This window comes from Oncorhynchus mykiss, chromosome 21 (genome assembly GCF_013265735.2).
Source record: "Oncorhynchus mykiss isolate Arlee chromosome 21, USDA_OmykA_1.1, whole genome shotgun sequence".
Taxonomy (NCBI): domain Eukaryota; kingdom Metazoa; phylum Chordata; class Actinopteri; order Salmoniformes; family Salmonidae; genus Oncorhynchus; species Oncorhynchus mykiss.
In genome coordinates, this window is record NC_048585.1 from 27837853 (window position 1) to 27862146 (window position 24294).

Below are 24294 nucleotides of genomic sequence, written 5' to 3' on the forward strand. Positions count from 1 at the left end.
TTAATTTTTGTTCCTCATATTCCTGGACTATCGGACCACCCTTTTATTACGTTTGCAATCGCAACAAATAATCTGCTCAGACCCCAACAAGGAGCATCAAAAGTCGTGCTATAAATTCTCAGACAACCCAACGATTCCTTGATGCCCTTCCAGACACCCTCTGCCTACCCAAGGACGTCAGAGGACAAAAATCAGTTAACCACCTAACTGAGGAACTCAATTCAACCTTGCGCAATAACCTAGATGCAGCTGCACACCTAAAAACTAAAACCATGTCATTAGAAACTAGCTCCCTGGTATACAGAAAATACCCGAGCTCTGAAGCAAGCTTCCAGAAAATTGGAACGGAAATGGCGCCACACCAAACTGGAAGTCTTCCAACTAGCTTGGAAAGACAGTACCGTGCAGTATCGAAGAGCCCTCACTGCTGCTCAATCATCTTATTTTTCCAACTTACTTGAGGAAAATAAGAACCCAAAATTTATTTTTGATACCGTCGCAAAGCTAACTAAAAATATTTTCTTTGAGAAAGAGATCATGATCAATAGAAAGCAAATTACGGACTCCTCTTTAAATCTGCGTATTCCTCCAAAGCTCAGTTGTCCTGAGTCTGCAAAACCTCTGCCAGGACCTAGGATCAAGGGAGACACTCAGTGTTTTAGTACTATATCTCTTGACACAATGATGAAAATAATCATGGCCTCTAAACCTTCAAGCTGCACACTGGACCCTATTCCAAATAAACTACTGAAAGAGCTGCTTCCTGTGCTTGGCCCTCCTATGTTGAACATAATAAACGGCTCTCTATCCACCGTACAGTATGTGTACCAAACTCACTAAAAGTGGCAGTAATAAAGCCTTTCTTGAAAAAGCCAAACCTTGACCCAGAAAATATAAAAAACTATCGGCCTATATCGAATCTTCCATTTCTCTCAAACATTTTAGAAAAAGCTGTTGCGCAGCAACTCACTGCCTTCCTGAAGAGAAACACTGTATACGAAATGTTTCAGTCTGGTTTTAGACCGCATCATAGCACTGAGACTGCACTTGTGAAAGTGGTAAATTACCTTTTAATGGCGTCAGACCGAGGCTCTGCATCTGTCCTCGTGCTCCTAGACGTTAGTACTGATTTTGATACCATCGATCACCACATTCCTTTGGAGAGATTGGAAACCCAAATTGGTCTACACGGACAAGTTCTGACCTGGTTTAGATCTTACCTGTCGGAAAATATCAGTTTGTCTCTGTGAATGGTTTGTCCTCTGACAAATCAACTGTACATTTCAGTGTTCCTCAAGGTTCCGTTTTAGGACCACTATTGTTTTCACTATATATTTTATATATTTTACCTCTTGGGGATGTCATTTGAAAACATAATGTTAACTTGCACTGCTATGCATATGACACACAGCTGTACATTTCAATGAAACATGGTGAAGCCCCAAAATTGCCCTCGCTAGAAGCCTGTGTTTCAGACATAAGGAAGTGGATGGCTGCAAACTTTCTACTTTTAAACTCAGACAAAACAAAGATGCTTGTTCTAGGTGCCAAGAAACAAAGATATCTTCTGTTGAATCTGACAATTAATCTTGATGGTTGTACAGTCGTCTCAAATAAAATTGTGAAGGACTTTGGCGTTACTCTGCATCCTGATCTCTCTTTTGACGAACATATCAAGACTGTTTCAAGGACAGCTCTTTTCCATCTACGTAACGTTGCAAAAATCTGAAATTTTCTGTGCAAAGATGATGCAGAAAAATGTATCCATGGTGCGTTACTTGAGTGGGTTGAGTCACTGACGTGATCTTCCTGTCTGGTTTGGCGCCACCCTTGGGTTGTGCCATGGCGGAGATCTTTGTGGGCTATACTCGGCCTTGTCTCAGGATGGTAAGTTGGTGGTTGAAGATATCCCTCTAGTGGTCGGGGGCTGTGCTTTGGCAAAGTGGGTGGGGTTATATCCTGACTGTTTGGCCCTGTCCGGGGTTATCATCGGATGGGGCCACAGTGTCTCCTGAACCCTCCTGTCTCAGCCTCCAGTATTTATGCTGCAGTAGTTTGTGTCGGGGGGCTAGGGTCAGTTTGTTATATCTGGAGTATTTCTCCTGTTTTATCTGGTGTCCTGTGTGAATTTAAGTCTGCTCTCTCTAATTCTCTCTTTCTCTCTTTCTTTCATCCTTTCTCTCTCTCGGAGGACCTGAGCCCTAGGACCATGCCTCAGGACTACCTGGCATGATGACTCCTTGCTGTTCCCAGTCCACCTGGCCGTGCTGCTGCTCCAATTTCAACTGTTCTGCCTGCGGCTATGGAACCCTGACCTGTTCACCGGACGTGCTACCTGTCCCAGACCTGCTGTCTTCAACTCTCTAGAGACAGCAGGAGTGGTAGAGATACTCTCAATGATCGTCTATGAAAAGCCAACTGACATTTACTCCTGAGGTGCTGACTTGTTGCACCCTCAACAACTACTGTGATTATTATTATTTGACCATGCTGGTCATTTATGAACATTTGAACATCTTGGCCATGTTCTGTTGTAATCTCCACCCGGCACAGCCAGAAGAGGACTGGCCACCCCTCATAACCTGGTTCCTCTCTAGGTTACTTCCTAGGTTTTGGCCTTTCTAGAGAGTTTTTCCTAGCCACCGTGGTTCTACACCTGCATTGCTTGCTGTTTGGGGTTTTAGGCTGGGTTTCTGTACAGCACTTTGAGATATCAACTGATGTAAGAATAGCTATATAAATACATTTGATTTGATTTGATTCTTCTCAAATCATATTATATTTAGAAAATGGAGCTTTGGTATCAAAATAGATCAGTTGGTGTAGCATTTGCGAGGCACAGCACAGCACAAATTGAAATAATTAGCAAATAATTGGATTTTTTTATTTACTGGACTCATGGTACCGGTATCTGATGGTCAGGGTGCTTTCACAACAACTGAGAAGTCGGGGAAAAAACGAGGTAAAATTATGACATCAGTGATCTTCAGGTCAGAAAGTTTTAGCTCTAGAAAGATGACCTTTCAAAATATGAAAAATATATTCCCAGTCAGTTCCCAGTTGTCTTGAACGAACTGAAGAAGGAGATGTCATAGTTCCCGAGTTCCCAGTTGTTTTGAACATGGCATTAGTCTCAGCAGAAGGAGGGAAACTCAGCGGAAGGTCCGCCTCTCAAGGTCCCTGCTCTCTCCTTTCTTTCCTGAGACTGACCAGAGAGAGGGGACACCTTCCACCTGATGGTGAAACTTGAGTCGCTCTGCATCTGCCACATGCACAAATGTATGTTGTTTCTATGACCAGAGAAAGTGAAATATTCCTCGATATCAAAATAGGCACAACGAGCTGCTAATAATAATAAAAAACACAGGGCTATCGATAAACTTGGCTACTAATTCATTGCAGCTGCAGCGCGAGAGCAAGTACAGAGAAGCACACAACAGTGTGACAATGCTGAATAAAAGCGTAAACAGACATAAATCTCCCAGGTAGGTGGAGGTTGTCTTTTCAGACAATTGAAAATCAATCGCATTCCACACTGCACCTTCAAACCAGGACAAAATGAACACCTATGTGAGAATGCTGTTCATTGACTACAGCTCAGCGTTTAACACCATAGTGCCAGCGAAGCTCATCACTAAACTAAGGACACTGGGGCTAAACACCTCCCTCTGCAACTGGATCCTGGACTTCCTGACGGGCCGCCTCCATGTGGTAAGGGTAGGCAACAACACGTCTGCCACGATGATCCTCAACACTAGGGCCCCTCAGGGGTGTGCTTAGTCCCCTCCTGTACTCACTGATCACCCACGACTGCGTGGCCAAACACGACACAACACCATCATTAAGTTGACGACACAACAGTGGTAGACCTGATCACCGACAACGACGAGACAGCCTATAGGGAGGAGGTCAGAGAACTGGCAGTGTGGTGCCAGGACAACAACCTCTCCCTCAATGTGAAAAAGACATAGGAGCTGATCGTGGTCTACAGGAAAAGGCGGGCAGAACAGGCCCCCATTAACATCAACAGGGCTGTAGTAGAGCGGGTCGAGAGTTTCAAGTTCCTTGCTGTCCACATCACCAACGATCTATCATGGTCCAAACATACCAAGACAGTTGTGAAGATGGCACGACAAAACCTTTTCCCCCTCAGGAGACTAAAAGGATTTGGCATGGGTCCCCAGATCCTCAAAAGGTTTTAAAGCTGCACCATCGAGAGCATCCTGACCGGTTGCATCACTGCCTGGTATGGCAACTGCTCGGCATCTGACCGTAAGGTGCTCCAGAGGCTAGTGCGTACGGCCCAGTACATCCCTGGGGCCAAGCTTCCTGTCCTATATAGGACCTATATAATAAATAGGTGGTGTCAGAGGAAAGCCCATAAAATTGTCAGAGACTCCAGTCACCCAAGTCATAGACTGTTTTCTCTGCTACCGCACAGCAAGCAGTACGAGAGCGCCAAGTCTAGGACCAAAAGGCTCCTCAACAGCTTCTACCCCCAAGCCATAAGACTGCTGAACAATTCATAAAATGGCCACCAGATTATTTACATTGACCCCCCCCATTTGATGTGTACACTGCTGCCACTCGCTGTTTATTATCTATGCATAGTCACTTCACCCCCACCTACATGTACAAATTACCTCTAACCTGTACCCCAGCACACTGCCTCGGTACCGGTACCCCCTGTATATAGCCTCGTTATTGTTATTTTATTGTGTTACTTCTTATTATTTTTTACTTTAGTTTATTCGGTAAATATTTTCTTAACTCTTCCTGAACTAAGTAAGCATTTCTCTGTAAGGTCAACACTTGTTGTATTCGGCGCTAGTGACAAATAAAGTTTGATTTGAAGTGCACCTTCAGCCAACAGCGCAACAAAAAAAAGGAGCGCACGCTTTTCTACAGAAGTATTTGGTGATCGACTAGGAATGCCTTGAAGATCGCGAGCGACTGGTTGGTGACCACTGAACTACAGTATGCCTGACTGCTGTTAGCTAACCTGCTATCTTTCTACTGTAGGTGACATTATCAGTGTTGTGGGGCACCAACAACAGTGACAAGGTCAATAAAGACCTATTGAGCCACAGTGTAACGCAGTTGCTCCAATGGCACCATACAGTTCCTAACTTGATCTCCACCAGTGATATAAAGGTTGTGAATGAGTGAGTGAATGAGTGAGTGAATAAGTGAGTGAACAAACAAATGACGGAACTAACTAACCAACCAACCAACCAACCAAGCAACAAACTAATAAGACAGTGTCCCTATACACCTCCGGTCCCCCGCCATCCCTCAGCGATAAGCTAGTAGTCCCTGCCTTTATATATAGTCCTCTCAGGAGCCGTGGACAGGTCATTTCATCTGCCCCGCGAAGCCACAAAATCACACAGAGCCTATATTTTCTCACCCGACGCTCCGAGAGACCCACGACGGCACACACACACACAGACACAGACACACACGCAGACACAGACACAGACACACACACATACAGACACACACGCAGACACACAGACACAGACACACACGCAGACACACACGCAGACACACACACACACACCACAACCGCCGATTAATGATTTTCCAACCATCCGAAACAAACGTCATGACAGCAGACAGGGGTTGTCGACTAACTCCCGACACTGCCAACATGTCATGTTTCCACTGTAGGGCTAAGCATGCACACACTCAGACATGGGTCCCCTGTTGTGTATGGTACAATTACTTTATAATGTGTTTCTCTCTCCCTTCAATGTGTCTCTCTTTCTCTGTGATGGGTATGAAGTTCCTCAGGCAGGAGGAAAGTACCTTTTTTTTTAATAAGAGGATTCTGATTGGTTTCCATGGCCAGGCTCTGAGCACTGTCGGGGTGGGCACCAACTCAAATTCCCAATTTACTACTCGCACCAAATTGCCAAGGAATGGAGTTGAGTTGGAAGAAGAATTTACAAGCATATTATATTCACAACATGTGGGGACATCTACTGCCATATTTTACTGAAATAGAGAAGTGTTACGGTTCACTTTGTAACTCTATATCTCCTCCGGGGCACGCTGGGTGGCTGGGGGCCTCTTACTGAACATATACAGGCATATACACCACTGTTTCTACACTGTTCTACAACTCATTCATCACAAATACCAGTTCCTAATGAATGTGTTGTCTATATGCTGTATGTTTAAACGACAAACTCTGGATTACATCTCAAGTCAATTGGCTGTTTGTCTGTATGACTTGGATCAAAATAAGATCACTTGAGAGAAGACAGAATTTCCTCAACTGATTTATGCGCAGCTAGTTTCCTCAATTAAGTTATCTGTCATGTTCAGTTACTGCCTGGTCGGGTAGTTTTCACACTATGCTTGATAATGGTGGGTGAGGGACATTAGGGAGTGGAAAGCAGCAGTTAGTAAACACCTCTACACTGTAAACAAGTACTCTTTGGATCAACCCCAAAAATTACGTTTTCTCAATTGAAAAATACTACATTTGTTGAAACCAACGGTGTGACTCAATTAAAACTGTTTTAACCAATTATTACCACACCTATATTTCAAGTTGCAACTTACTGCTTTCAACACTTAATTAAAGACATGACACTCAATGACATTCACTCTCATGGATGGGCAAAAAGAACTCCGTAAAAGCTACGCCCCTAATAAGCCACGCCTCCAAATCTTCTGATAGGCTTCTGCCGCTACATTGCCCCCAGCTCCATTCAATGTGCATGTGCATGAGGTGTTGAAAGCAATTTAGAAGCTTTCTTTCAATTCAAAAAATCCCATTGATCTGTTGAATTTGTTATTTGATTTCAGACCAATTTAATAGAATAGGTTGAACGACCCAAAGCGAAATGTTCTGTCATTCCAGTCAGTAAAAGCACTTCAAATGAACAACAGAGTCGTCCCACTGTTTACAGTGTTCTAAAATACAGAGAAGGCCTGGAGGGCCAAGGTGTTTGTCAAGACTGGGAAACACACAGTAGCCCATCGCAATGGAACAAACAATAGCAGATGTGTGTGTGTGTGTGTGTGTGTGTGTGTGTGGACGTGTTTAACTATACTTGTGGAGACCAAAAGTCCACACAAGAATAGTAAATGAACAAATATTTGATCAACTGGGGACATTTTGTTGGTCCCTATAAGGTCAAATACTATTTCTAGGGAGTTTAAGGTTAAGGTTAGAATTAGTGTTAGGGTTAGAATTAGGTTTAGGGTTAGGAGATAGGGGGTTCGTTTTAGGGTTAAGAGCTAGGGTTAGGTTCATGGTTAAAGGTTAGGTTTTTGGGTTAAGGTTAGGGTTCGGTTTAGGATACAGGTTAGGGTTAGGATTAGGGAAAATAGAATTTTGAATGGCACTGAATTGTATGTCACCACAAGGTTAGCCGCGCAAGACTGTGTGCGTGTGTGTGCGCGTGCATGTAAAAGAGAGTGAAAGGGAGGTATGTGTGTGTATTTCCTCAACAATGACAGAATAAATTCTCTAAAACTCTGGCTACAATTTCAGAGACAGGCACCCGCCCAGCCGCCTCGGTAACAGGCGGTAACCGGTGAAGTGTCTTCTGTCATTGTAACCATAAACCGCATGCGGCTGCATAAATTAATGAGAGGCACCTCCAGCTCCTCTGAAGACCTCATACACTATCATCAGCCTGGATTCAACATCTACACATAGTGTCCAAAATGGCACCCTATTCTCAATATATTGCACAGCTTTTGAACGGGGCTCTGGTCAAAAGTAGTGCACTTGGGAATAGGAAGCCCTTTCGGAAACATACTATGCATCCAACCCAATAGCCTGGGTTAAATCCAGGCTAATATTACGTCACAAGTAGTGCACTATTTAAGGAGCAGGGTGCCATATCAGACAGATATTAAATCATCTGTAGAAGCATTAAAGGGGAGTTATAAACGGAATATATATGGCTCATCTGCAGGCACTACATGCGGGATGGAGTGCCCTCCCCTCAACAGAGGAACAGGTGTCCAGAAAGGTGTGTGGTGTGGTGGGTACCTGCGGAACTGCTGAGAGGTGGCTGGATTAGGTAAACCCTTCATGGGCAGGGATAGGGGCGGGTGCTGAGTGACAGCAACGGGTCGTGCCTAAATTCATTCAGGATTAGGGGACGCCTCCACATGAACCTAATATAATATTAGTGAGGAAGGAGATGGTTACTCACAGAGTGTGTGTTTATGTGTTTATCAAGGCCAGTCGGTGTGTGTGTGCAACTGCATGTGTGAGGCATATGTGCATTACACACATACCCGTGTATATTAATCAAGGTATAATGTATGTTTGTGTGCCAGTCCCGCTGTACGTGCCAGTCTGTGAGCACGTTCATGTGTCTGAGATGATTCCTACACACTGTGTCCTTCTGTGTAGTGTGGGTTGATACTGTACACTACCTCAGTTCATCAGACAGATCTTGGAGTGTGACCAGGTTATCTCTGGGATAATATGGGACCAGGTTTGACATGACTGGGCAGTGGGGGGGAAGAGGGAAGGGGCACAATCTCTGTCCAGTCTGTCCTCACACAGAGAGAGAGAGATTCCTAGTGAGACCCCATGGTAGAATGATGGGGAGATTCCTAGTGAGATACCACGGTAGAATGATGGGGAGGTCCCTAGTGAGACACCATGGTAGAATGATGGGGAGGTTCCTAGTGAGACACCATGGTAGAATGATGGGGAAGTTCCAAGTGAGACCCCATGGTAGAATGATGGGGAGGTTCCTAGTGAGACCCCATGGTAGAATGATGGGGAGGTTCCTAGTGAGACCCCATGGTAGAATGATGGGGAGGTCCCTAGTGAGACACCATGGTAGAATGATGGGGAGGTTCCTAGTGAGACCCCATGGTAGAATGATGGGGAGGTTCCTAGTGAGACACCACGGTAGAATGATGGGGAGATTCCTAGTGAGACACCACGGTAGAATGATGGAGAGGTTCCTAGTGAGACACCACGGTAGAATGATGGGGAGGTTCCTAGTGAGACACCACGGTAGAATAATGGGGAAGTTCCAAGTGAGACCCCATGGTAGAATGATGGGGATGTTCCTAGTAAGACACCATGGTAGAATGATGGGGAGGTTCCTAATGAGACCCCATGGTAGAATGATGGGGACGTTCCTAGTGAGACACCATGGTAGAATGATGGGGAGGTTCATAGTGAGACCCCAAGGTATACTGATGGGGAGGCTCCTAGTGAGACCCCACGGTAGAATGATGGGGAGGTTCCTAGTGAGACCCCACGGTAGAATGATGGGGAGGTTCCTAGTGAGACACCACGGTAGAATGATGGGGAGGTTCCTAGTGAGACCCCACGGTAGAATGATGGGGAGGTTCCTAGTGAGACCCCACGGTAGAATGATGGGGAGGTTCCTAGTGAGACCACACGGTAGAATGATGGGGAGATTCCTAGTGAGACCCCACGGTAGAATGATGGGGAGGTTCCTAGTGAGACCCCGCGGTAGAATGATGGGGAGGTTCCTAGTGAGACCCCACGGTAGAATGATGGGGAGGTTCCTAGTGAGACACCACGGTAGAATGATGGGGAGGTCCCTAGTGAGACACCACGGTAGAATGATGGGGAGGTCCCTAGTGAGACCCCATGGTAGAATGATGGGGAAGTTCCTAGTAAGACACCATGGTAGAATGATGGGGAGGTTCCTAATGAGACCCCATGGTAGAATGATGGGGACGTTCCTAGTGAGACACCATGGTAGAATGATGGGGAGGTTCATAGTGAGACCCCAAGGTATACTGATGGGGAGGTTCCTAGTGAGACACCACAGTAGAATGATGGGGAAGTTCCAAGTGAGACCCCATGGTAGAATGATGGGGAGGTTCCTAATGAGACCCCATGGTAGAATGATGGGGAGGTTCCTAGTGAGACACCACGGTAGAATGATGGGGAAGGTCCAAGTGAGACCCCATGGTAGAATGATGGGGACGTTCCTAGTGAGACACCATGATAGAATGATGGGGAGGTTCCTAATGAGACCCCATGGTAGAATGATGGGGACGTTCCTAGTGAGACACCATGGTAGAATGATGGGGAGGTTCATAGTGAGACCCCAAGGTATACTGATGGGGAGGCTCCTAGTGAGACCCCACGGTAGAATGATGGGGAGATTCCTAGTGAGACCCCACGGTAGAATGATGGGGAGATTCCTAGTGAGACACCACGGTAGAATGATGGGGAGGTTCCTAGTGAGACACCACGGTAGAATGATGGGGAGGTCCCTAGTGAGACCCCACGGTAGCATGATGGGGAGGTTCCTAGTGAGACCCCACGGTAGAATGATGGGGAGGTTCCTAGTGAGACCCCACGGTAGCATGATGGGGAGGTTCCTAGTGAGACACCATGGTAGAATGGAGGGATGTAATAGAAGAGGAATAGTAGAATGATGATTTACTAGAAAAAATGGGTTGATCTGTCTGAAGGATGGAATGAATGAGTAATGGAATAAATACATGCACAGTATAAATGCTTGAGGTCCTCCAATCAGGTGCGAGGGGGGGTGATTATTGTGTTTTGCGTTTTGTTATTTACAGTGCCTTGCGAAAGTATTCGGCCCCCTTGAACTTTGTGACCTTTTGCCACATTTCAGGCTTCAAACATAAAGATATAAAACTGTATTTTTTTGTGAAGAATCAACAACAAGTGGGACACAATCATGAAGTGGAACGACATTTATTGGATATTTCAAACTTTTTTAACAAATAAAAAACTGAAAAATTGGGCGTGCAAAATTATTCGGCCCCTTTACTTTCAGTGCAGCAAACTCTCTCCAGAAGTTCAGTGAGGATCTCTGAATGATCCAATGTTGACCTAAATGACTAATGATGATAAATACAATCCACCTGTGTGTAATCAAGTCTCCGTATAAATGCACCTGCACTGTGATAGTCTCAGAGGTCCGTTAAAAGCGCAGAGAGCATCATGAAGAACAAGGAACACACCAGGCAGGTCCGAGATACTGTTGTGAAGAAGTTTAAAGCCGGATTTGGATACAAAAAGATTTCCCAAGCTTTAAACATCCCAAGGAGCACTGTGCAAGCGATAATATTGAAATGGAAGGAGTATCAGACCACTGCAAATCTACCAAGACCTGGCCGTCCCTCTAAACTTTCAGCTCATACAAGGAGAAGACTGATCAGAGATGCAGCCAAGAGGCCCATGATCACTCTGGATGAACTGCAGAGATCTACAGCTGAGGTGGGAGACTCTGTCCATAGGACAACAATCAGTCATATATTGCACAAATCTGGCCTTTATGGAAGAGTGGCAAGAAGAAAGCCATTTCTTAAAGATATCCATAAAAAGTGTTGTTTAAGGTTTGCCACAAGCCACCTGGGAGACACACCAAACATGTGGAAGAAGGTGCTCTGGTCAGATGAAACCAAAATTGAACTTTTTGGCAACAATGCAAAACGTTATGTTTGGCGTAAAAGCAACACAGCTGAACACACCATCCCCACTGTCAAACATGGTGGTGGCAGCATCATGGTTTGGGCCTGCTTTTCTTCAGCAGGGACAGGGAATATGGTTAAAATTGATGGGAAGATGGATGGAGCCAAATACAGGACCATTCTGGAAGAAAACCTGATGGAGTCTGCAAAAGACCTGAGACTGGGACGGAGATTTGTCTTCCAACAAGACAATGATCCAAAACATAAAGCAAAATCTACAATGGAATGGTTCAAAAATAAACATATCCTGGTGTTAGAATGGCCAAGTCAAAGTCCAGACCTGAATCCAATTGAGAATCTGTGGAAAGAACTGAAAACAGCTGTTCACAAGTGCTCTCCATCCAACCTCACTGAGCTCGAGCTGTTTTGCAAGGAGGAATGGGAAAAAATGTCAGTCTCTCGATGTGCAAAACTGATAGAGACATACCCCAAGCGACTTACAGCTGTAATCGCAGCAAAAGGTGGCGCTACAAAGTATTAACTTAAGGGGGCTGAATAATTTTGCACGCCCAATTTTTCAGTTTTTGATTTGTTAAAAAAGTTTTAAATATCCAATAAATGTCATTCCACTTCATGATTGTGTCCCACTTGTTGTTGATTCTTCACAAAAAAATACAGTTTTATATCTTTATGTTTGAAGCCTGAAATGTGGCAAAAGGTCGCAAAGTTCAAGGGGGCCGAATACTTTCGCAAGGCACTGTATGTTTTGGGTTTTGGTTTCACACTGTAACTGGTCTGTGTACCGGTCCTGATGGTTCTGGGTGCACTCGCTTCCATGCCCGCCCGGGCGTCGGCCGGGGTTTGGTCCTTCCCACCCTTGGAAAGTCCCCTTGGGCTGGGGCGCGGGGGGCTTTGCCTTGCCAGGGTCTCAGGGCGGGACGGGATGAGCGCACCCACTGACCAGAGCACCCACGGTGGAATGGCCATTCGTATCGTCTTTGAATTGTATTTTATTGTATTGCTGTTGTTTTAATATTTTTTTTTAATTACTCAAATGCAATGTAAATGTAGAGATACATACTGCATATATATACACACACAGAGGGAGAGAGAGAGAGAGATGGAGAGAGAGAGAGAGATGGAGAGAGAGAGATGGAAACAGGCGTGGAGACTCCTCTGGAACACCTAGAAGCTGCTGCTATTCCCGTCTGGGAGGAGCAGGGAGACAAGCGTCCGATTGAGGGCCACAGGGGCAGGCTGTGACTGGACTGGGGCTGGTCAAGAGTGGGTAGAGCTGGGCTGGAGGAATACACCAGGCTGCTTTAGGGGCTGTTTACCCCCAGCATCTCTGACAGGCCAACTAATTACACGTTAACTGAGGAATGGCTTTGATGTAAAACAAAAATAGAGAGATATAGAGAGGACAGGAGAGGAGAGACTGAGAGAGACAGAGTTGGTGGAAAGAGAGGGGATAGAAGGGTGCCTGGTAGAGAGAGAGAGAGGGACAGAACGGAGCGTGAAAGAGAGAGAGAAAGAGAGAGAGAGTATGAGAGGAAAGGGGGATATTCACATCCAGGTTCGTGGGTATTCCAGAGAGCAAACATGGAATGTTTCTATTTCTGTGTCTCTTTCACTCTTTCTTCAGCTCGTCTGAATTCCCTCTGACTGTGTGCCCCAACAGCCCTGCTTCCCTGCTCACACTGCCCTACTAATCCAAGACCATAGAACGAGCTAGAGAAAGAGAGAGAGCACGAGAGAGAGGTCATCTGATTGCCCCTCACCCTCCTTCACCCCCTCAGTCACTCACCCCTCTCCACATTCCTGAAGTGTCCGATAGTGACATCACAGAGATGATGGATGAGGGTCCTTTCACATCTCTCTGAACTCCTCAATTACAGTGCTGCTGCTGCTGCTGGTGTGTGTGTGTGTGTGTGTTGGTCTATTTGTTGAACTGTGTATTTTTGGAGGAATGTGCTGTGATTCCTCAGTGTGGAGGAGGATGTTCACTCTGCCTCTCCCCCCCCCCCCCCCCCCGTCACCTCTCAGACCCTCACTGATCCAGACTGAGACCATACATGAAGTCTGACAGGCGGAATGGGTCGGGGAAGCCAGAGCGCCAGCGAGGTTATGGATGAAACCGCAACCAGCCGTAGGAGGATCACACGGACGAGAAACATGCGTCAGAAGTCACGCATCCCGCCCACTCCTCGCCGCGTTCCAAGGTTAATGGTCACTGCACAAAGGCGAGGCATGGTGGACATTTTGGGGAATGGTGGACATTTCGGGGAATATTCAGTGGTGGAAACTTTCCGTGGGAATTAACAGGAATATATGGGAATTAACAGAAATATATGGGAATTAACAGGAATATATGCTAATTAATATGAATACCATTTAAATGTAGATGTTTTTGAATTGGATATATTTACCATATCATATGGAGACAGAAACATAAACATTTGGCCTTATCATAAGTAGACATAAGTGCAAACGATTAAATCCTTCCAATAGAAGTTTTAGGACACCTACTCATTCAAGGGTTTTTCTTTATTTGTACTATTTTCAACATTAATAATAGTGAAGACATCAAAACTAGGAAATAACACATATGGAATCATGTACTAACCAAAAAAGTGTTAAACAAAATAAAATATATTTTATATTTGAGATTCTTCAATGAGCCATCCTTTGCCTTGATGACAGCTTTGCACACTCTTGGCATTCCCTCAACCAGCTTCAACCAGCTGCCCCTGAAAAGGCAGTTAACCCACTGTTCCTAGGCCGTCATTGAAAATAATAATTTGTTCTTAACTGACTTGCCTAGTTGGTAAAAGACCAAGTCCATATTATGGCAAGAACTATGCTCAAGTAAGCAAAGAGAAACGACAGTCCATCATTATTTTAAGACATGAAGGGCAGTCAATATGGAACATTTCAAGAACTTTGAAAGTTTTTGTGTTGCAAAAACCATCAAGCTCTATGATGAAACTGGCTCTCATGAGGACCACCACAGGAAATGAAGACCCAGAGTTACCTCTGTTGCAGTTACCTCTGCTGCAGAGGATAAGTTCATTAGAGTTAACTGCACCTCAGAAATTGCAGCCCAAATAAATGCTTCACAGAGTTCAAGTAACAAACACATCTCAACATCAACTGTTCAGAGGAGACTGTATGAGTCAGGCCTTCATGGTTGAATTGCTGCAAAGAAACCACTACTAAAGGACACCAATAATAAGAAGAGACCTGCTTGGGCCAAGAAACATAAGCAATGGACATTAGACCGGTGGAAATGTGTCCTTTGGAGATTTTTGGTTCCAACCGCCGTGTCTTTGTAAGATGCGGTGTGGGTGAACGGATGATCTCTGCATGTGTATTTCCCAACGTAAAGCATGGAGAAGGAGGTGTGATGGTGGGGGGTTGCTTTGCTGGTGACACTGTCAGTGATTTATTTAGAATTCAAGGCACACTTAACCAGCATGGCTACCACAGCATTCTGCAGCAATACGCCATCCCATCTGGGTTTGGCTTAGTGGGACTATAATTTGTTTTTCATTTGGACAATGACCCAACACACCTCCAGACTGTGTAAGGGCTATTTTACCAAGAAGGAGAGTGATGGAGTGCTGCATCAGATAATCTGGACTCCACAATCACCTGACCTCAACCCAATTGAGATAGTTTGGGATGGGTTGGAACGCAGAGTGAAGGAAAAGCAGCCAACAAGTGCTCAACATATGTGGGAACTCCTTCAAGACTGTTGGAAAAGCATTCCAGGTGAAGCTGGTTGAGAGAATACCAAGAGTGGCAAAGGGTGGCTATTTTCATGTTTAAAACATTTTTGGTTACTACATGATTCCATACAGTATGTGTTATTTCATCGTTTTGATGTCTTCAGTATTATTCTACGATGTAGAAAATAGTAAAAATAAAGAAAAACCCTTGAATGAGTAGGTGTTCTCAAACTTTTGACCGGTAGTGTAGTTATGAATTGAACTTCAAATAAATGAGTTGACTCTCAATGGGACGATTTCACTGAACAACTAAAGAAAGGGAATATTGAATGATCCCCAATGATCCATCGCATCTCCCAGAAACGCTTTCAACATACATCTGTAAAAAGCCTAGAAACTAAAGCTTTGGTTGTCTTCCTCTCAGGCATCCATGTCTTCTCCCTGGATCTCCTCAATGTCCACCTCTTGAACAGGCTCTGAGGCCTCATCTTCACTGTCACTTTCCAACCTTGTTGAGGACGGCTCGTTGTCAGGCTCAAATGCCTCAAATTTGCCCGGATGGCCACCAATATTTCAACCCTTGTATTGGTCAGCCTGTTGCGTGCTTTGGTGTGTGTGTTCCCAAACAAAGACCAGTTGCGCTCTGAGGCTGATGTTGGTGGGATTTGGAGATGATGGAGGCAACAGGGGAAAGAGCCTCAGATCCACAAAGTCCCTTCCACCAGGTGGCTGATGAGATATGTTGGCACGACTGCCATATTGCATCTCCGTCCCAAAGCCCTTGCTTGGAAGTGTACATTGCCAGACTGCCAAGAACCTTGCCCTCATCCAGGCCAAGGTGGCGAGACACGGTAGTGATGACACCATATGCCTTGTTGATCTCTGCACCAGACAGGATCCTCTTGCCTGCAAACTTGGGGTCCAACATGTATGCTGTGGCGTGTATGGGCTTCAGGCAGAAGTCTTCATGCTTTTTGATATATTTCAGAACTGCAGTTTCCTCTGCTTGGAGCAACAGTGAAGTGGGCAGGGCAGCATGGATTTCTTCTCTTACATCTGCAAGCAGAGTCTGAACATCAGACAGTATGGTATTCGCTCCCTCAATCCGTGCAATGGCTACTGCTATAGGTTTCAGGCTGCTTACCACTCTCTCCCAAAATACATAATCCAGGAGGATCCTCTTGATGGGGATGTCCATATCGGCAGATTGTGATATGGCCACTTCTTGGAGAGAAGTCCCCCTCCAGGAGACTGTCAAACATGATGACAACACCACCCCAGTGGGTGTTGCTGGGCAGCTTCAATGTGGTGCTCTTATTCTTCTCACTTTGCTTGGTGAGGTAGATTGCGGCTATAACTTAATGACCCTTTACATACCTAATCATTTCATTGGCTCTCTTGTTGAGTGTATCCATTGTCTTCAGTGCCATGATGTCCTTGAGGAGCAGATTCAATGCATGAGCAGCACAGCCAATGGGTGTGATGTGAGGGTAGGACTCCTCCACTTTAGACCAAGCAGCCTTCATGTTCGCAGCATTGTCTTTCATCATTGCAAATACCTTCTGTGGTCCAAGGTCATTGATGACTATATTCAGCTCATCTGCAATGTAGAGACTGGTGTGTCTGTTGTCCCTTGTGTTTGTGTTCTTGTAAAATACTGGTTGAGGGGTGGAGATGATGTAGTTAATTATTCCTTGCTCACGTACCTTCGACCACCCATCAGAGGTGATTGCATTACAGTCTGCTTCTCTATGATTTGCTTGACCTTCACTTGGTTGGAGGGGTGTTTGCTGGGTGAAGAACATTCAGAAATGTCTTCCTATACACATTGCCTGTGAGCATCAGAGGTGAACCAGTTGCATACACAGCTCGAGCAAGACATTCATCAGCATTTCTCTGACTACGTTCCTCCATTGAGTCAAACTAACTTCTGATTCCAGGAGGACCATGAGCTGTTGCTATCATTAAGGCGTCTGTCAGATTCATCATTTTCACCTCGAATAGAAGTAGAGGGACTTTTGTCAGAGGTTGCTTGTTGTAAGCGCTGAGGGAACTTTATGCACTTGACCAGATGATTCTGCATCTTTGTTGCATTCTTCACATATGATTTGGCAAAATGTACACAGCTTTTCCTTCTACATTAGCTGCAGTGAAATGTCTCCAAGCATCAGATAGTGCCCATGGAAGTTTCCTGTAAAGATGAGAAAAAAAGAAGTAAATAAAACCCAAATACAATTCCATGTACTGATAAATAGTTAAGCAGTTAGATTAAACAACTCATTTGTAAAAAAAAATAAAAATAAATAACCTTTTTAAAATGAAACATGTATGGAAACAGGTGAATTAACATTCCTCAGTTAGCAGGCTCAAGCAAGCTAAAACCCACAAAGTAGCAAAAACTAACTAGCAGAAATTGTTAACAAGTTTGAAATTATTTAAACACACTTTGCTGTAGGCTACTATTTACTAGTTTAAAAAAAGAATGTATGTCATATAAAATATATTCACCCCACCCAGTAATGTAATCAAAACTTACCAGAAAGCATGTAGTCCTTGGCTCAGACTGTGTAGTAGTGTGGGCTCAATAGCATCTCATTAGTGAGCAAGATCTTGAGAACCAGAAGAGTGCACTGCATATGTGATGGAAGAATGCACTGTGCATGCAGAGGGTCGCAATTCCATTGAATTAGGGATAGTTTAACCAAAATATGACCCAAGACCTAGAATTGCCTTGTCTATCCCACAAAAAAAAGGTTTACTGTTATAAGTTAACTTTTGTTGACAAATTTAAGCAAAATTCCCCAAATTCCAGGGCTTAACTTCAGAAATTTACCAGAAAGTTTCCGACCCTTTGCAACCCTAGCGGACGTCTTCGCATTTGACCCCCCCCAACCTCTAACCCGCATTTTGTAGCGATGTCACGGGTCATGTCCAGGGGAAATGCCAATTAGGAGAAGTACTAATGCTACATATCAGTTGTGATGGTTTGAGAGAAAAAGGCTGGAGAGAGCTGACTGAGACCACCCAGATGAGCACAGAGACACATAGACAATGGAAAAGAACTAAGAAAGTGCCACACACTCATGTCCAGTCTCTACACACACACACACACACACAGACCACACACACACACACACACAGACCACACACACACACACACAGACCACATACACACACTTGTCCACTCACCGTCGGAGCGGTGGATGCAGGTATGCTGGTTGTCGCTGAGGAAGAAGCCTTGCTTGCACATACACTCGTAGCTTCCCATGGTGTTCACACACACCTGCTGGCATCCTCCGTTGTTGTCCATGCACTCATCCACGTCTGAGAGAGAGAGAGAGAGAGAGAGAGCGGGGGGAGAGAAAACTACCAGTCAGGCAAAGTCATAGACTTCCTTAAGGGCGGGATGCTTGCTTGGCTTGACAAACAAGTCCCAAGCCTCTCAGTCGTAGACCAGGTAGGCATTTGTGCCTGTGTTTATTGAGGAAAGATTGTCCTTCTCTTTCTTCTTTCTGAAGTCTGGTGAGGGTGAGGAGATGTGGGGATGACACCAGAGGCAAGAATGCTAGCCTGTGGACACTACCCAGACAGGACAGAGCAGAGCTGAGCAAGGCTCTTTTTAGCCACTGCCTGGTACAGTAAGACTGAGTCAAAGGTATTGAATACGAGAGAGAGAGAGAGAGAGAGAGATATGGAAACAGGCGTGGAGACTCCTTTGGAACACCTATAGGCTGCTGCTATTCCTGAGAGAGAGAGAGAGAGAGAGAGAGAGAGAGAGAGAGAGAGAGAGAGAGAGAGAGAGAGAGAGAGAGAGAGAGAGAGAGAGAGAGAGAGAGAGAGCATGTAACAGCTGGTGTGAGTGTGTGTTTATGGAGCCCTGTTGTGCTGTTGAAAGCCCAGTAAATCACCAGTGGGGCATTAGAGGGAGTGTTAGTTAGAAACCTATAACATCCTCCAATGAGATTAACAGGGATCAAACAGGGCTGGGCTGCTACTGTAGACTAACAGACAGACAGACAGACAGACAGACAGACAGACAGACAGACAGACAGACAGACAGACAGACAGACAGACAGACAGACAGACAGACAGACAGACAGACAGACAGACAGACAGACAGACAGACAGACAGACAGACAGACAGACAGACAGACAGACAGACAGACAGACAGTGAGTGTGTGCCTCCATGTGTGCGTTAACTGGTCCGTGATTAAGCACAAGGCAGTGCGTGCTGTGTTTAGTCTGGTGGTTGTTCAGATGTGTTTGTGTGTTTCGAGCCGGTAGCCAGGCGGCACGGACACACGCACACTGATGATGTCACAGAGGAGACGGAGAACTGGACCCACAGTTCAGAACAACACTGTCTGTCTGTCTGGCCACAACCTCTGTTCCATCCTCCTTACAAACACATCTGACAGGTGGTCTAAATACCAACCTTATTACCTACACAGTGCACTACTTTTGACCTGGGAATAGGGTGCCATGTCAGACGTGGACCAAAACTCTTCCACTTACTCCAGTGCAACAACTGGCCCGTGTTTATTTAACCCCGGCACTCGGTGGTAGTGGAGGACAGTAATTGGCTCCATCCGTCATCCATCACAAACGGCTAAGTGAAATGAAAGAGGAGCGGCGTAACCATTTCCCCTTGTGATTAGAGTGCAGGTCTTTATGAGAGGAAATGAGAGGAAAAGGCTCTGGTTGGGCAGACAGTGCTAAGCGCTACGGCAGCGTGGAGCCGGGAGACTCTGTCTCTCTAATCTCATCTAGTCAGGTCTGTCTGCTTCTCTCTGATCTGAGATGGAGCAACCACCCGGACGGGCCGTCTGTCTCTGTCTGCCTGTCTCTCCCTCTCATAAACGACCAAGATCAGGGTGAAAGGGTCTCAAACAAGACCTGAACCCTGGTTTACTTTCAGAACTCCAGTCCAGGGAGCTACAGTACACTACACTGCTCCTGGTGCCAGGGAGGGGACATACAGTACTGGACTGACTGCACAGTGTCACCTGTCTGTCTGTCTGTCTGTCTGTCTGTCTGTCTGTCTGTCTGTCTGTCTGTCTGTCTGTCTGTCTGTCTGTCTGTCTGTCTGTCTGTCTGTCTGTCTGTCTGTCTGTCTGTCTGTCTGTCAACCTGTCTTTGCACATGACATGGCCTCCTCAGCGCCCTCAACCCCACGGTCATCAGAACTAAGGTCCTTCCTTTGTCCTGGTCGGGTCACCTGGTCATGTAAAACTCCTGTCCTGGTCGGGTCACCTGGTCATGTAAAACTCCTGTCCTGGTCAGGTCACCTGGTCATGTAAAACTCCTGTCCTGGTCAGGTCATCTGGTCATGTAAAACTCCTGTCCTTGTCAGGTCACAGGGTTATGTAAAACTCCTGCCCCAAATCATGAGTGTTCAGGGGTGATCAGGGCCTGTTTGTCAAGGAAATCAAGAGAGCTTGCTGTCTGTGTGTACCACGGCCTGTCTGTCTGTCTGTGGAGACAGAGGTTAGAGGTTGTGTATATTTTGATGGCACTGAGAAAGTCAGAGAGCTTTACAGCTCTGAGTGGCATGTAGGATGGTCTTCATACCAGGCTGACCAGACCTTAATACACCCAGACCAGACCTTAATACACCCAGACCAGACCTTAATACACCCAGACCAGACCTTAATACACCCAGACCAGACCTTAATACACCCAGACCAGACCATAATACACCCAGACCAGACCTCAATACACCCAGACCAGACCTCAATACACCCAGACCAGACCATAATACACCCAGACCAGACCTTAATACACCCAGACCAGACCTCAATACATCCAGACCAGCCCTTAATACACCCAGACCAGACCTCAATACACCCAGACCAGACCTTAATACACCCAGACCAGACCGTAATACACCCAGACCAGACCGTAATAAACCCAGACCAGACCTTAATACACCCAGACCAGACCTTAATACACCCAGACCAGACCTTGATACACCCAGACCAGACCTTAATACACCCAGACCAGACCTTAATACACCCAGACCAGACCTTAATACACCCAGACCAGACCTTAATACACCCAGACCAGACCGTAATAAACCCAGACCAGACCGTAATAAACCCAGACCAGACCGTAATACACCCGGACCAGACCTTAATACACCCAGACCAGAACTTAAACACCCAGACCAGACCTTAATACACCCAGACCAAACCTTAATACACCCGGACCAGACCTTAATACACCCAGACCAGAACTTAAACACCCAGACCAGACCTTAATACACCCAGACCAGACCTTAGACACCCAGACCAGACCGTAATAAACCCAGACCAGACCGTAATACACCCGGACCAGACCTTAATACACCCAGACCAGAACTTAAACACCCAGACCAGACCTTAATACACCCAGACCAGACCTTAATACACCCAGACCAGACCTTAATACACCCAGACCAGACCTTAATACACCCGGACCAGACCTTAATACACCTAGACCAGACCTTAATACACCCAGACCAGACCTTAATACACCCGGACCAGACCTTAATACACCTAGACCAGACCTTAATACACCCAGACCAGACCTTAATACACCCAGACCAGACCGTAATACACCCAGACCAGACCGTAATACACCCAGACCAGACCTCAATACATCCAGACCAGCCCTTAATACACCCAGACCAGACCTCAATACACCCAGACCAGACCTTAATACACCCAGACCAGACCTTAATAAACCCAGACCAGACCTTAGACACCCAGACCAGACCTTAATACACCCAGACCAGACCGTAATACACCCAGACCAGACCTTAATACACCCAGACCAGCCCTTAATACACCCAGACCAGACCTTAATACACCCAGACCAGCCCTTAATACACCCAGACCAGACCGTAATACACCCAGACCAGACCTTTATACACCCGGACCAGACCTCAATACACCCAGACCTCAATACACCCAGACCAGACCATAATACACCCAGACCAGACCTTAATACACCCGGACCAGACCTTAATACACCCAGACCAGACCTTAATACACCCAAACCAGACCTTAATACACCCAAACCAGACCGTAATACACCCAGACCAGACCTTAATACACCCAGACCAGACCGTAATACACCCAGACCAGACCTTAATACACCCGGACCAGACCTTAATACACCCAGACCAGACCTTAATACACCCAGACCAGACCTCAATACACCCAGACCAGACCTTAATACACCCAGACCAGACCTTAATACACCCAGAGCAGACCTTAATACACCCAGACCAGACCTTAATACACCCAGACCAGACCTTAATACACCCAGACCAGACCTTAATACACCCAGACCAGACCTTAATACACCCAGACCAGACCTTAATACACCCAGACCAGACCTTAATACACCCGGACCAGACCTCAATACACCCAGACCAGACCATAATACACACAGACCAGACCTCAATACACCCAGACCAGACCGTAATACACCCAGACCAAACCTTAATACACCCGGACCAGACCTTAATACACCCAGACCAGACCTTAATAAACCCAGACCAGACCGTAGACACCCAGACCAGACCTTAATACACCCAGACCAGACCTTAATACACCCAGACCAGACCTTAATACACCCAGACCAGACCTTAATACACCCAGACCAGACCTTAATACACCCAGACCAGACCTTAATACACCCAGACCAGACCTTAATAAACCCGGACCAGACCTTAAGACACCCAGACCAGATCGTAATACACCCAGACCAGACCTTAATACACCCAGACCAGGCCTGTGATTCTGTGTCACACCGCCTGAAATAGAAAGCCACCACATCCTCTCTACCTCTTCCTGGGGTAGAGGACTTTATTGACTCCTATTCATTTTTCTCCCTCTGTCTCTTCTCCTCTCTGTCTGGGACCCCTGTCTGAGTTCCGGACATATCTCCGTGGGGGTTAGGGTCTGCTTTTATTTGAGTGACAGTCTCTCCCGTCGGAGCATTTAGGCAGTCGGCTTGTTAAGTCCCAGTGGAGAGGACAGAGGCCTTCAGGCCTTGTTAACCGTTAGCGGGGAGAGGAAAGTGCTTACTGTCATGCTAACACGGGGAGGGAGAGGGGAGAGGAGGGGAGGGAGAGGGGAGAGGAGGGGAGATGAGGAGAAGGGTCGTGTGGTGTGTGTTTTATCTATGCACACATGTTCCAGTGTAAACTCCATTTTCATTTGATCTGTCTGCATGCCTTTGTGCCTGTCTGACAAAAATATAGGCCTATTGTATATATTGTTTAGGTGCCTAATAAACCTTTAAATATAGTGTTTTATTGTTAGGTACTGTACATATACAGTTTAAGTCATTAAAACTCGTTTTTCAACCACTCCACAAATGTCTTGTTAACAAACTATAGTTTTGGCAAGTCGGTTAGGACATCTACTTGGTGCATGACACAAGTCATTTTTCCAACAATTGTTTACAGACAGATTATTTCACTTATAATTCACTGTATCACAATTCCAGTGGGTCAGAAGTTTACATACACTAAGATGACTGTACCTTTAAACAGCTTGGAAAATTCAAAGAAAATGATGTCATGGCTTTAGAAGCTTCTGATAGACTCATTGACATCATTTGAGTCAATTAGAGATGTACCTGTGGATGTATTTCAAGGCCTACCTTCAAACTCAGTGCCTCTTTGCTTGACATCATGGGAAAATCTAAAGAAATCAGCCAAATCCTCAGAAGAAAATAGTAGACCTCTACAAGTTTGGTTCATGCTTGGGAGCAATTTCCAAAAGCCTGAAGGTACCACGTTCATCTGTACAAACAATAGTACGCAAGTATAAACACCATGGGACCACGCAGCCGTCATACTGCTCAGGAAGGAGACATGTTATGTCTCCTAGAGATGAACGTACTTTGGTGCAATAAATGCAAATCAATCCCAGAACAACAGCAAAGGATCTTGTGAAGATGCTGGAGGAAACAGATACGAGTCCTGTATCTATATCCACAGTAAAACGAGTCCTATATTGGCATATCCTGAAAGGCCGTTCAGCAAGGAAGAAGCCACCGCTCCAAAATCGCCATTAAAAAGCCAGACTACGGTTTGCAACTGCACATGGGGACAAAGATTGTACTTTTTGGAGAAAAGTCCTCTGGTCT

At 45.7% G+C, this 24294-nt stretch overlaps 1 protein-coding gene across 7 annotated transcripts in view; it reads right to left on the reverse strand.

Moving 5' to 3' along the window:
* The window catches only part of LOC110500179 (signal peptide, CUB and EGF-like domain-containing protein 1), a 126711-nt gene that overhangs the window by 74829 nt on the left and 27588 nt on the right, over positions 1 to 24294 (reverse strand). For all 7 annotated transcript variants that reach the window (XM_036957537.1, XM_036957536.1, XM_036957534.1 and 4 more), the window contains exon 4: positions 18339 to 18473. In XM_036957537.1, coding sequence (XP_036813432.1) covers positions 18339 to 18473 — 135 coding nt within the window. The remainder of the gene's footprint in view (positions 1 to 18338; positions 18474 to 24294) is intronic.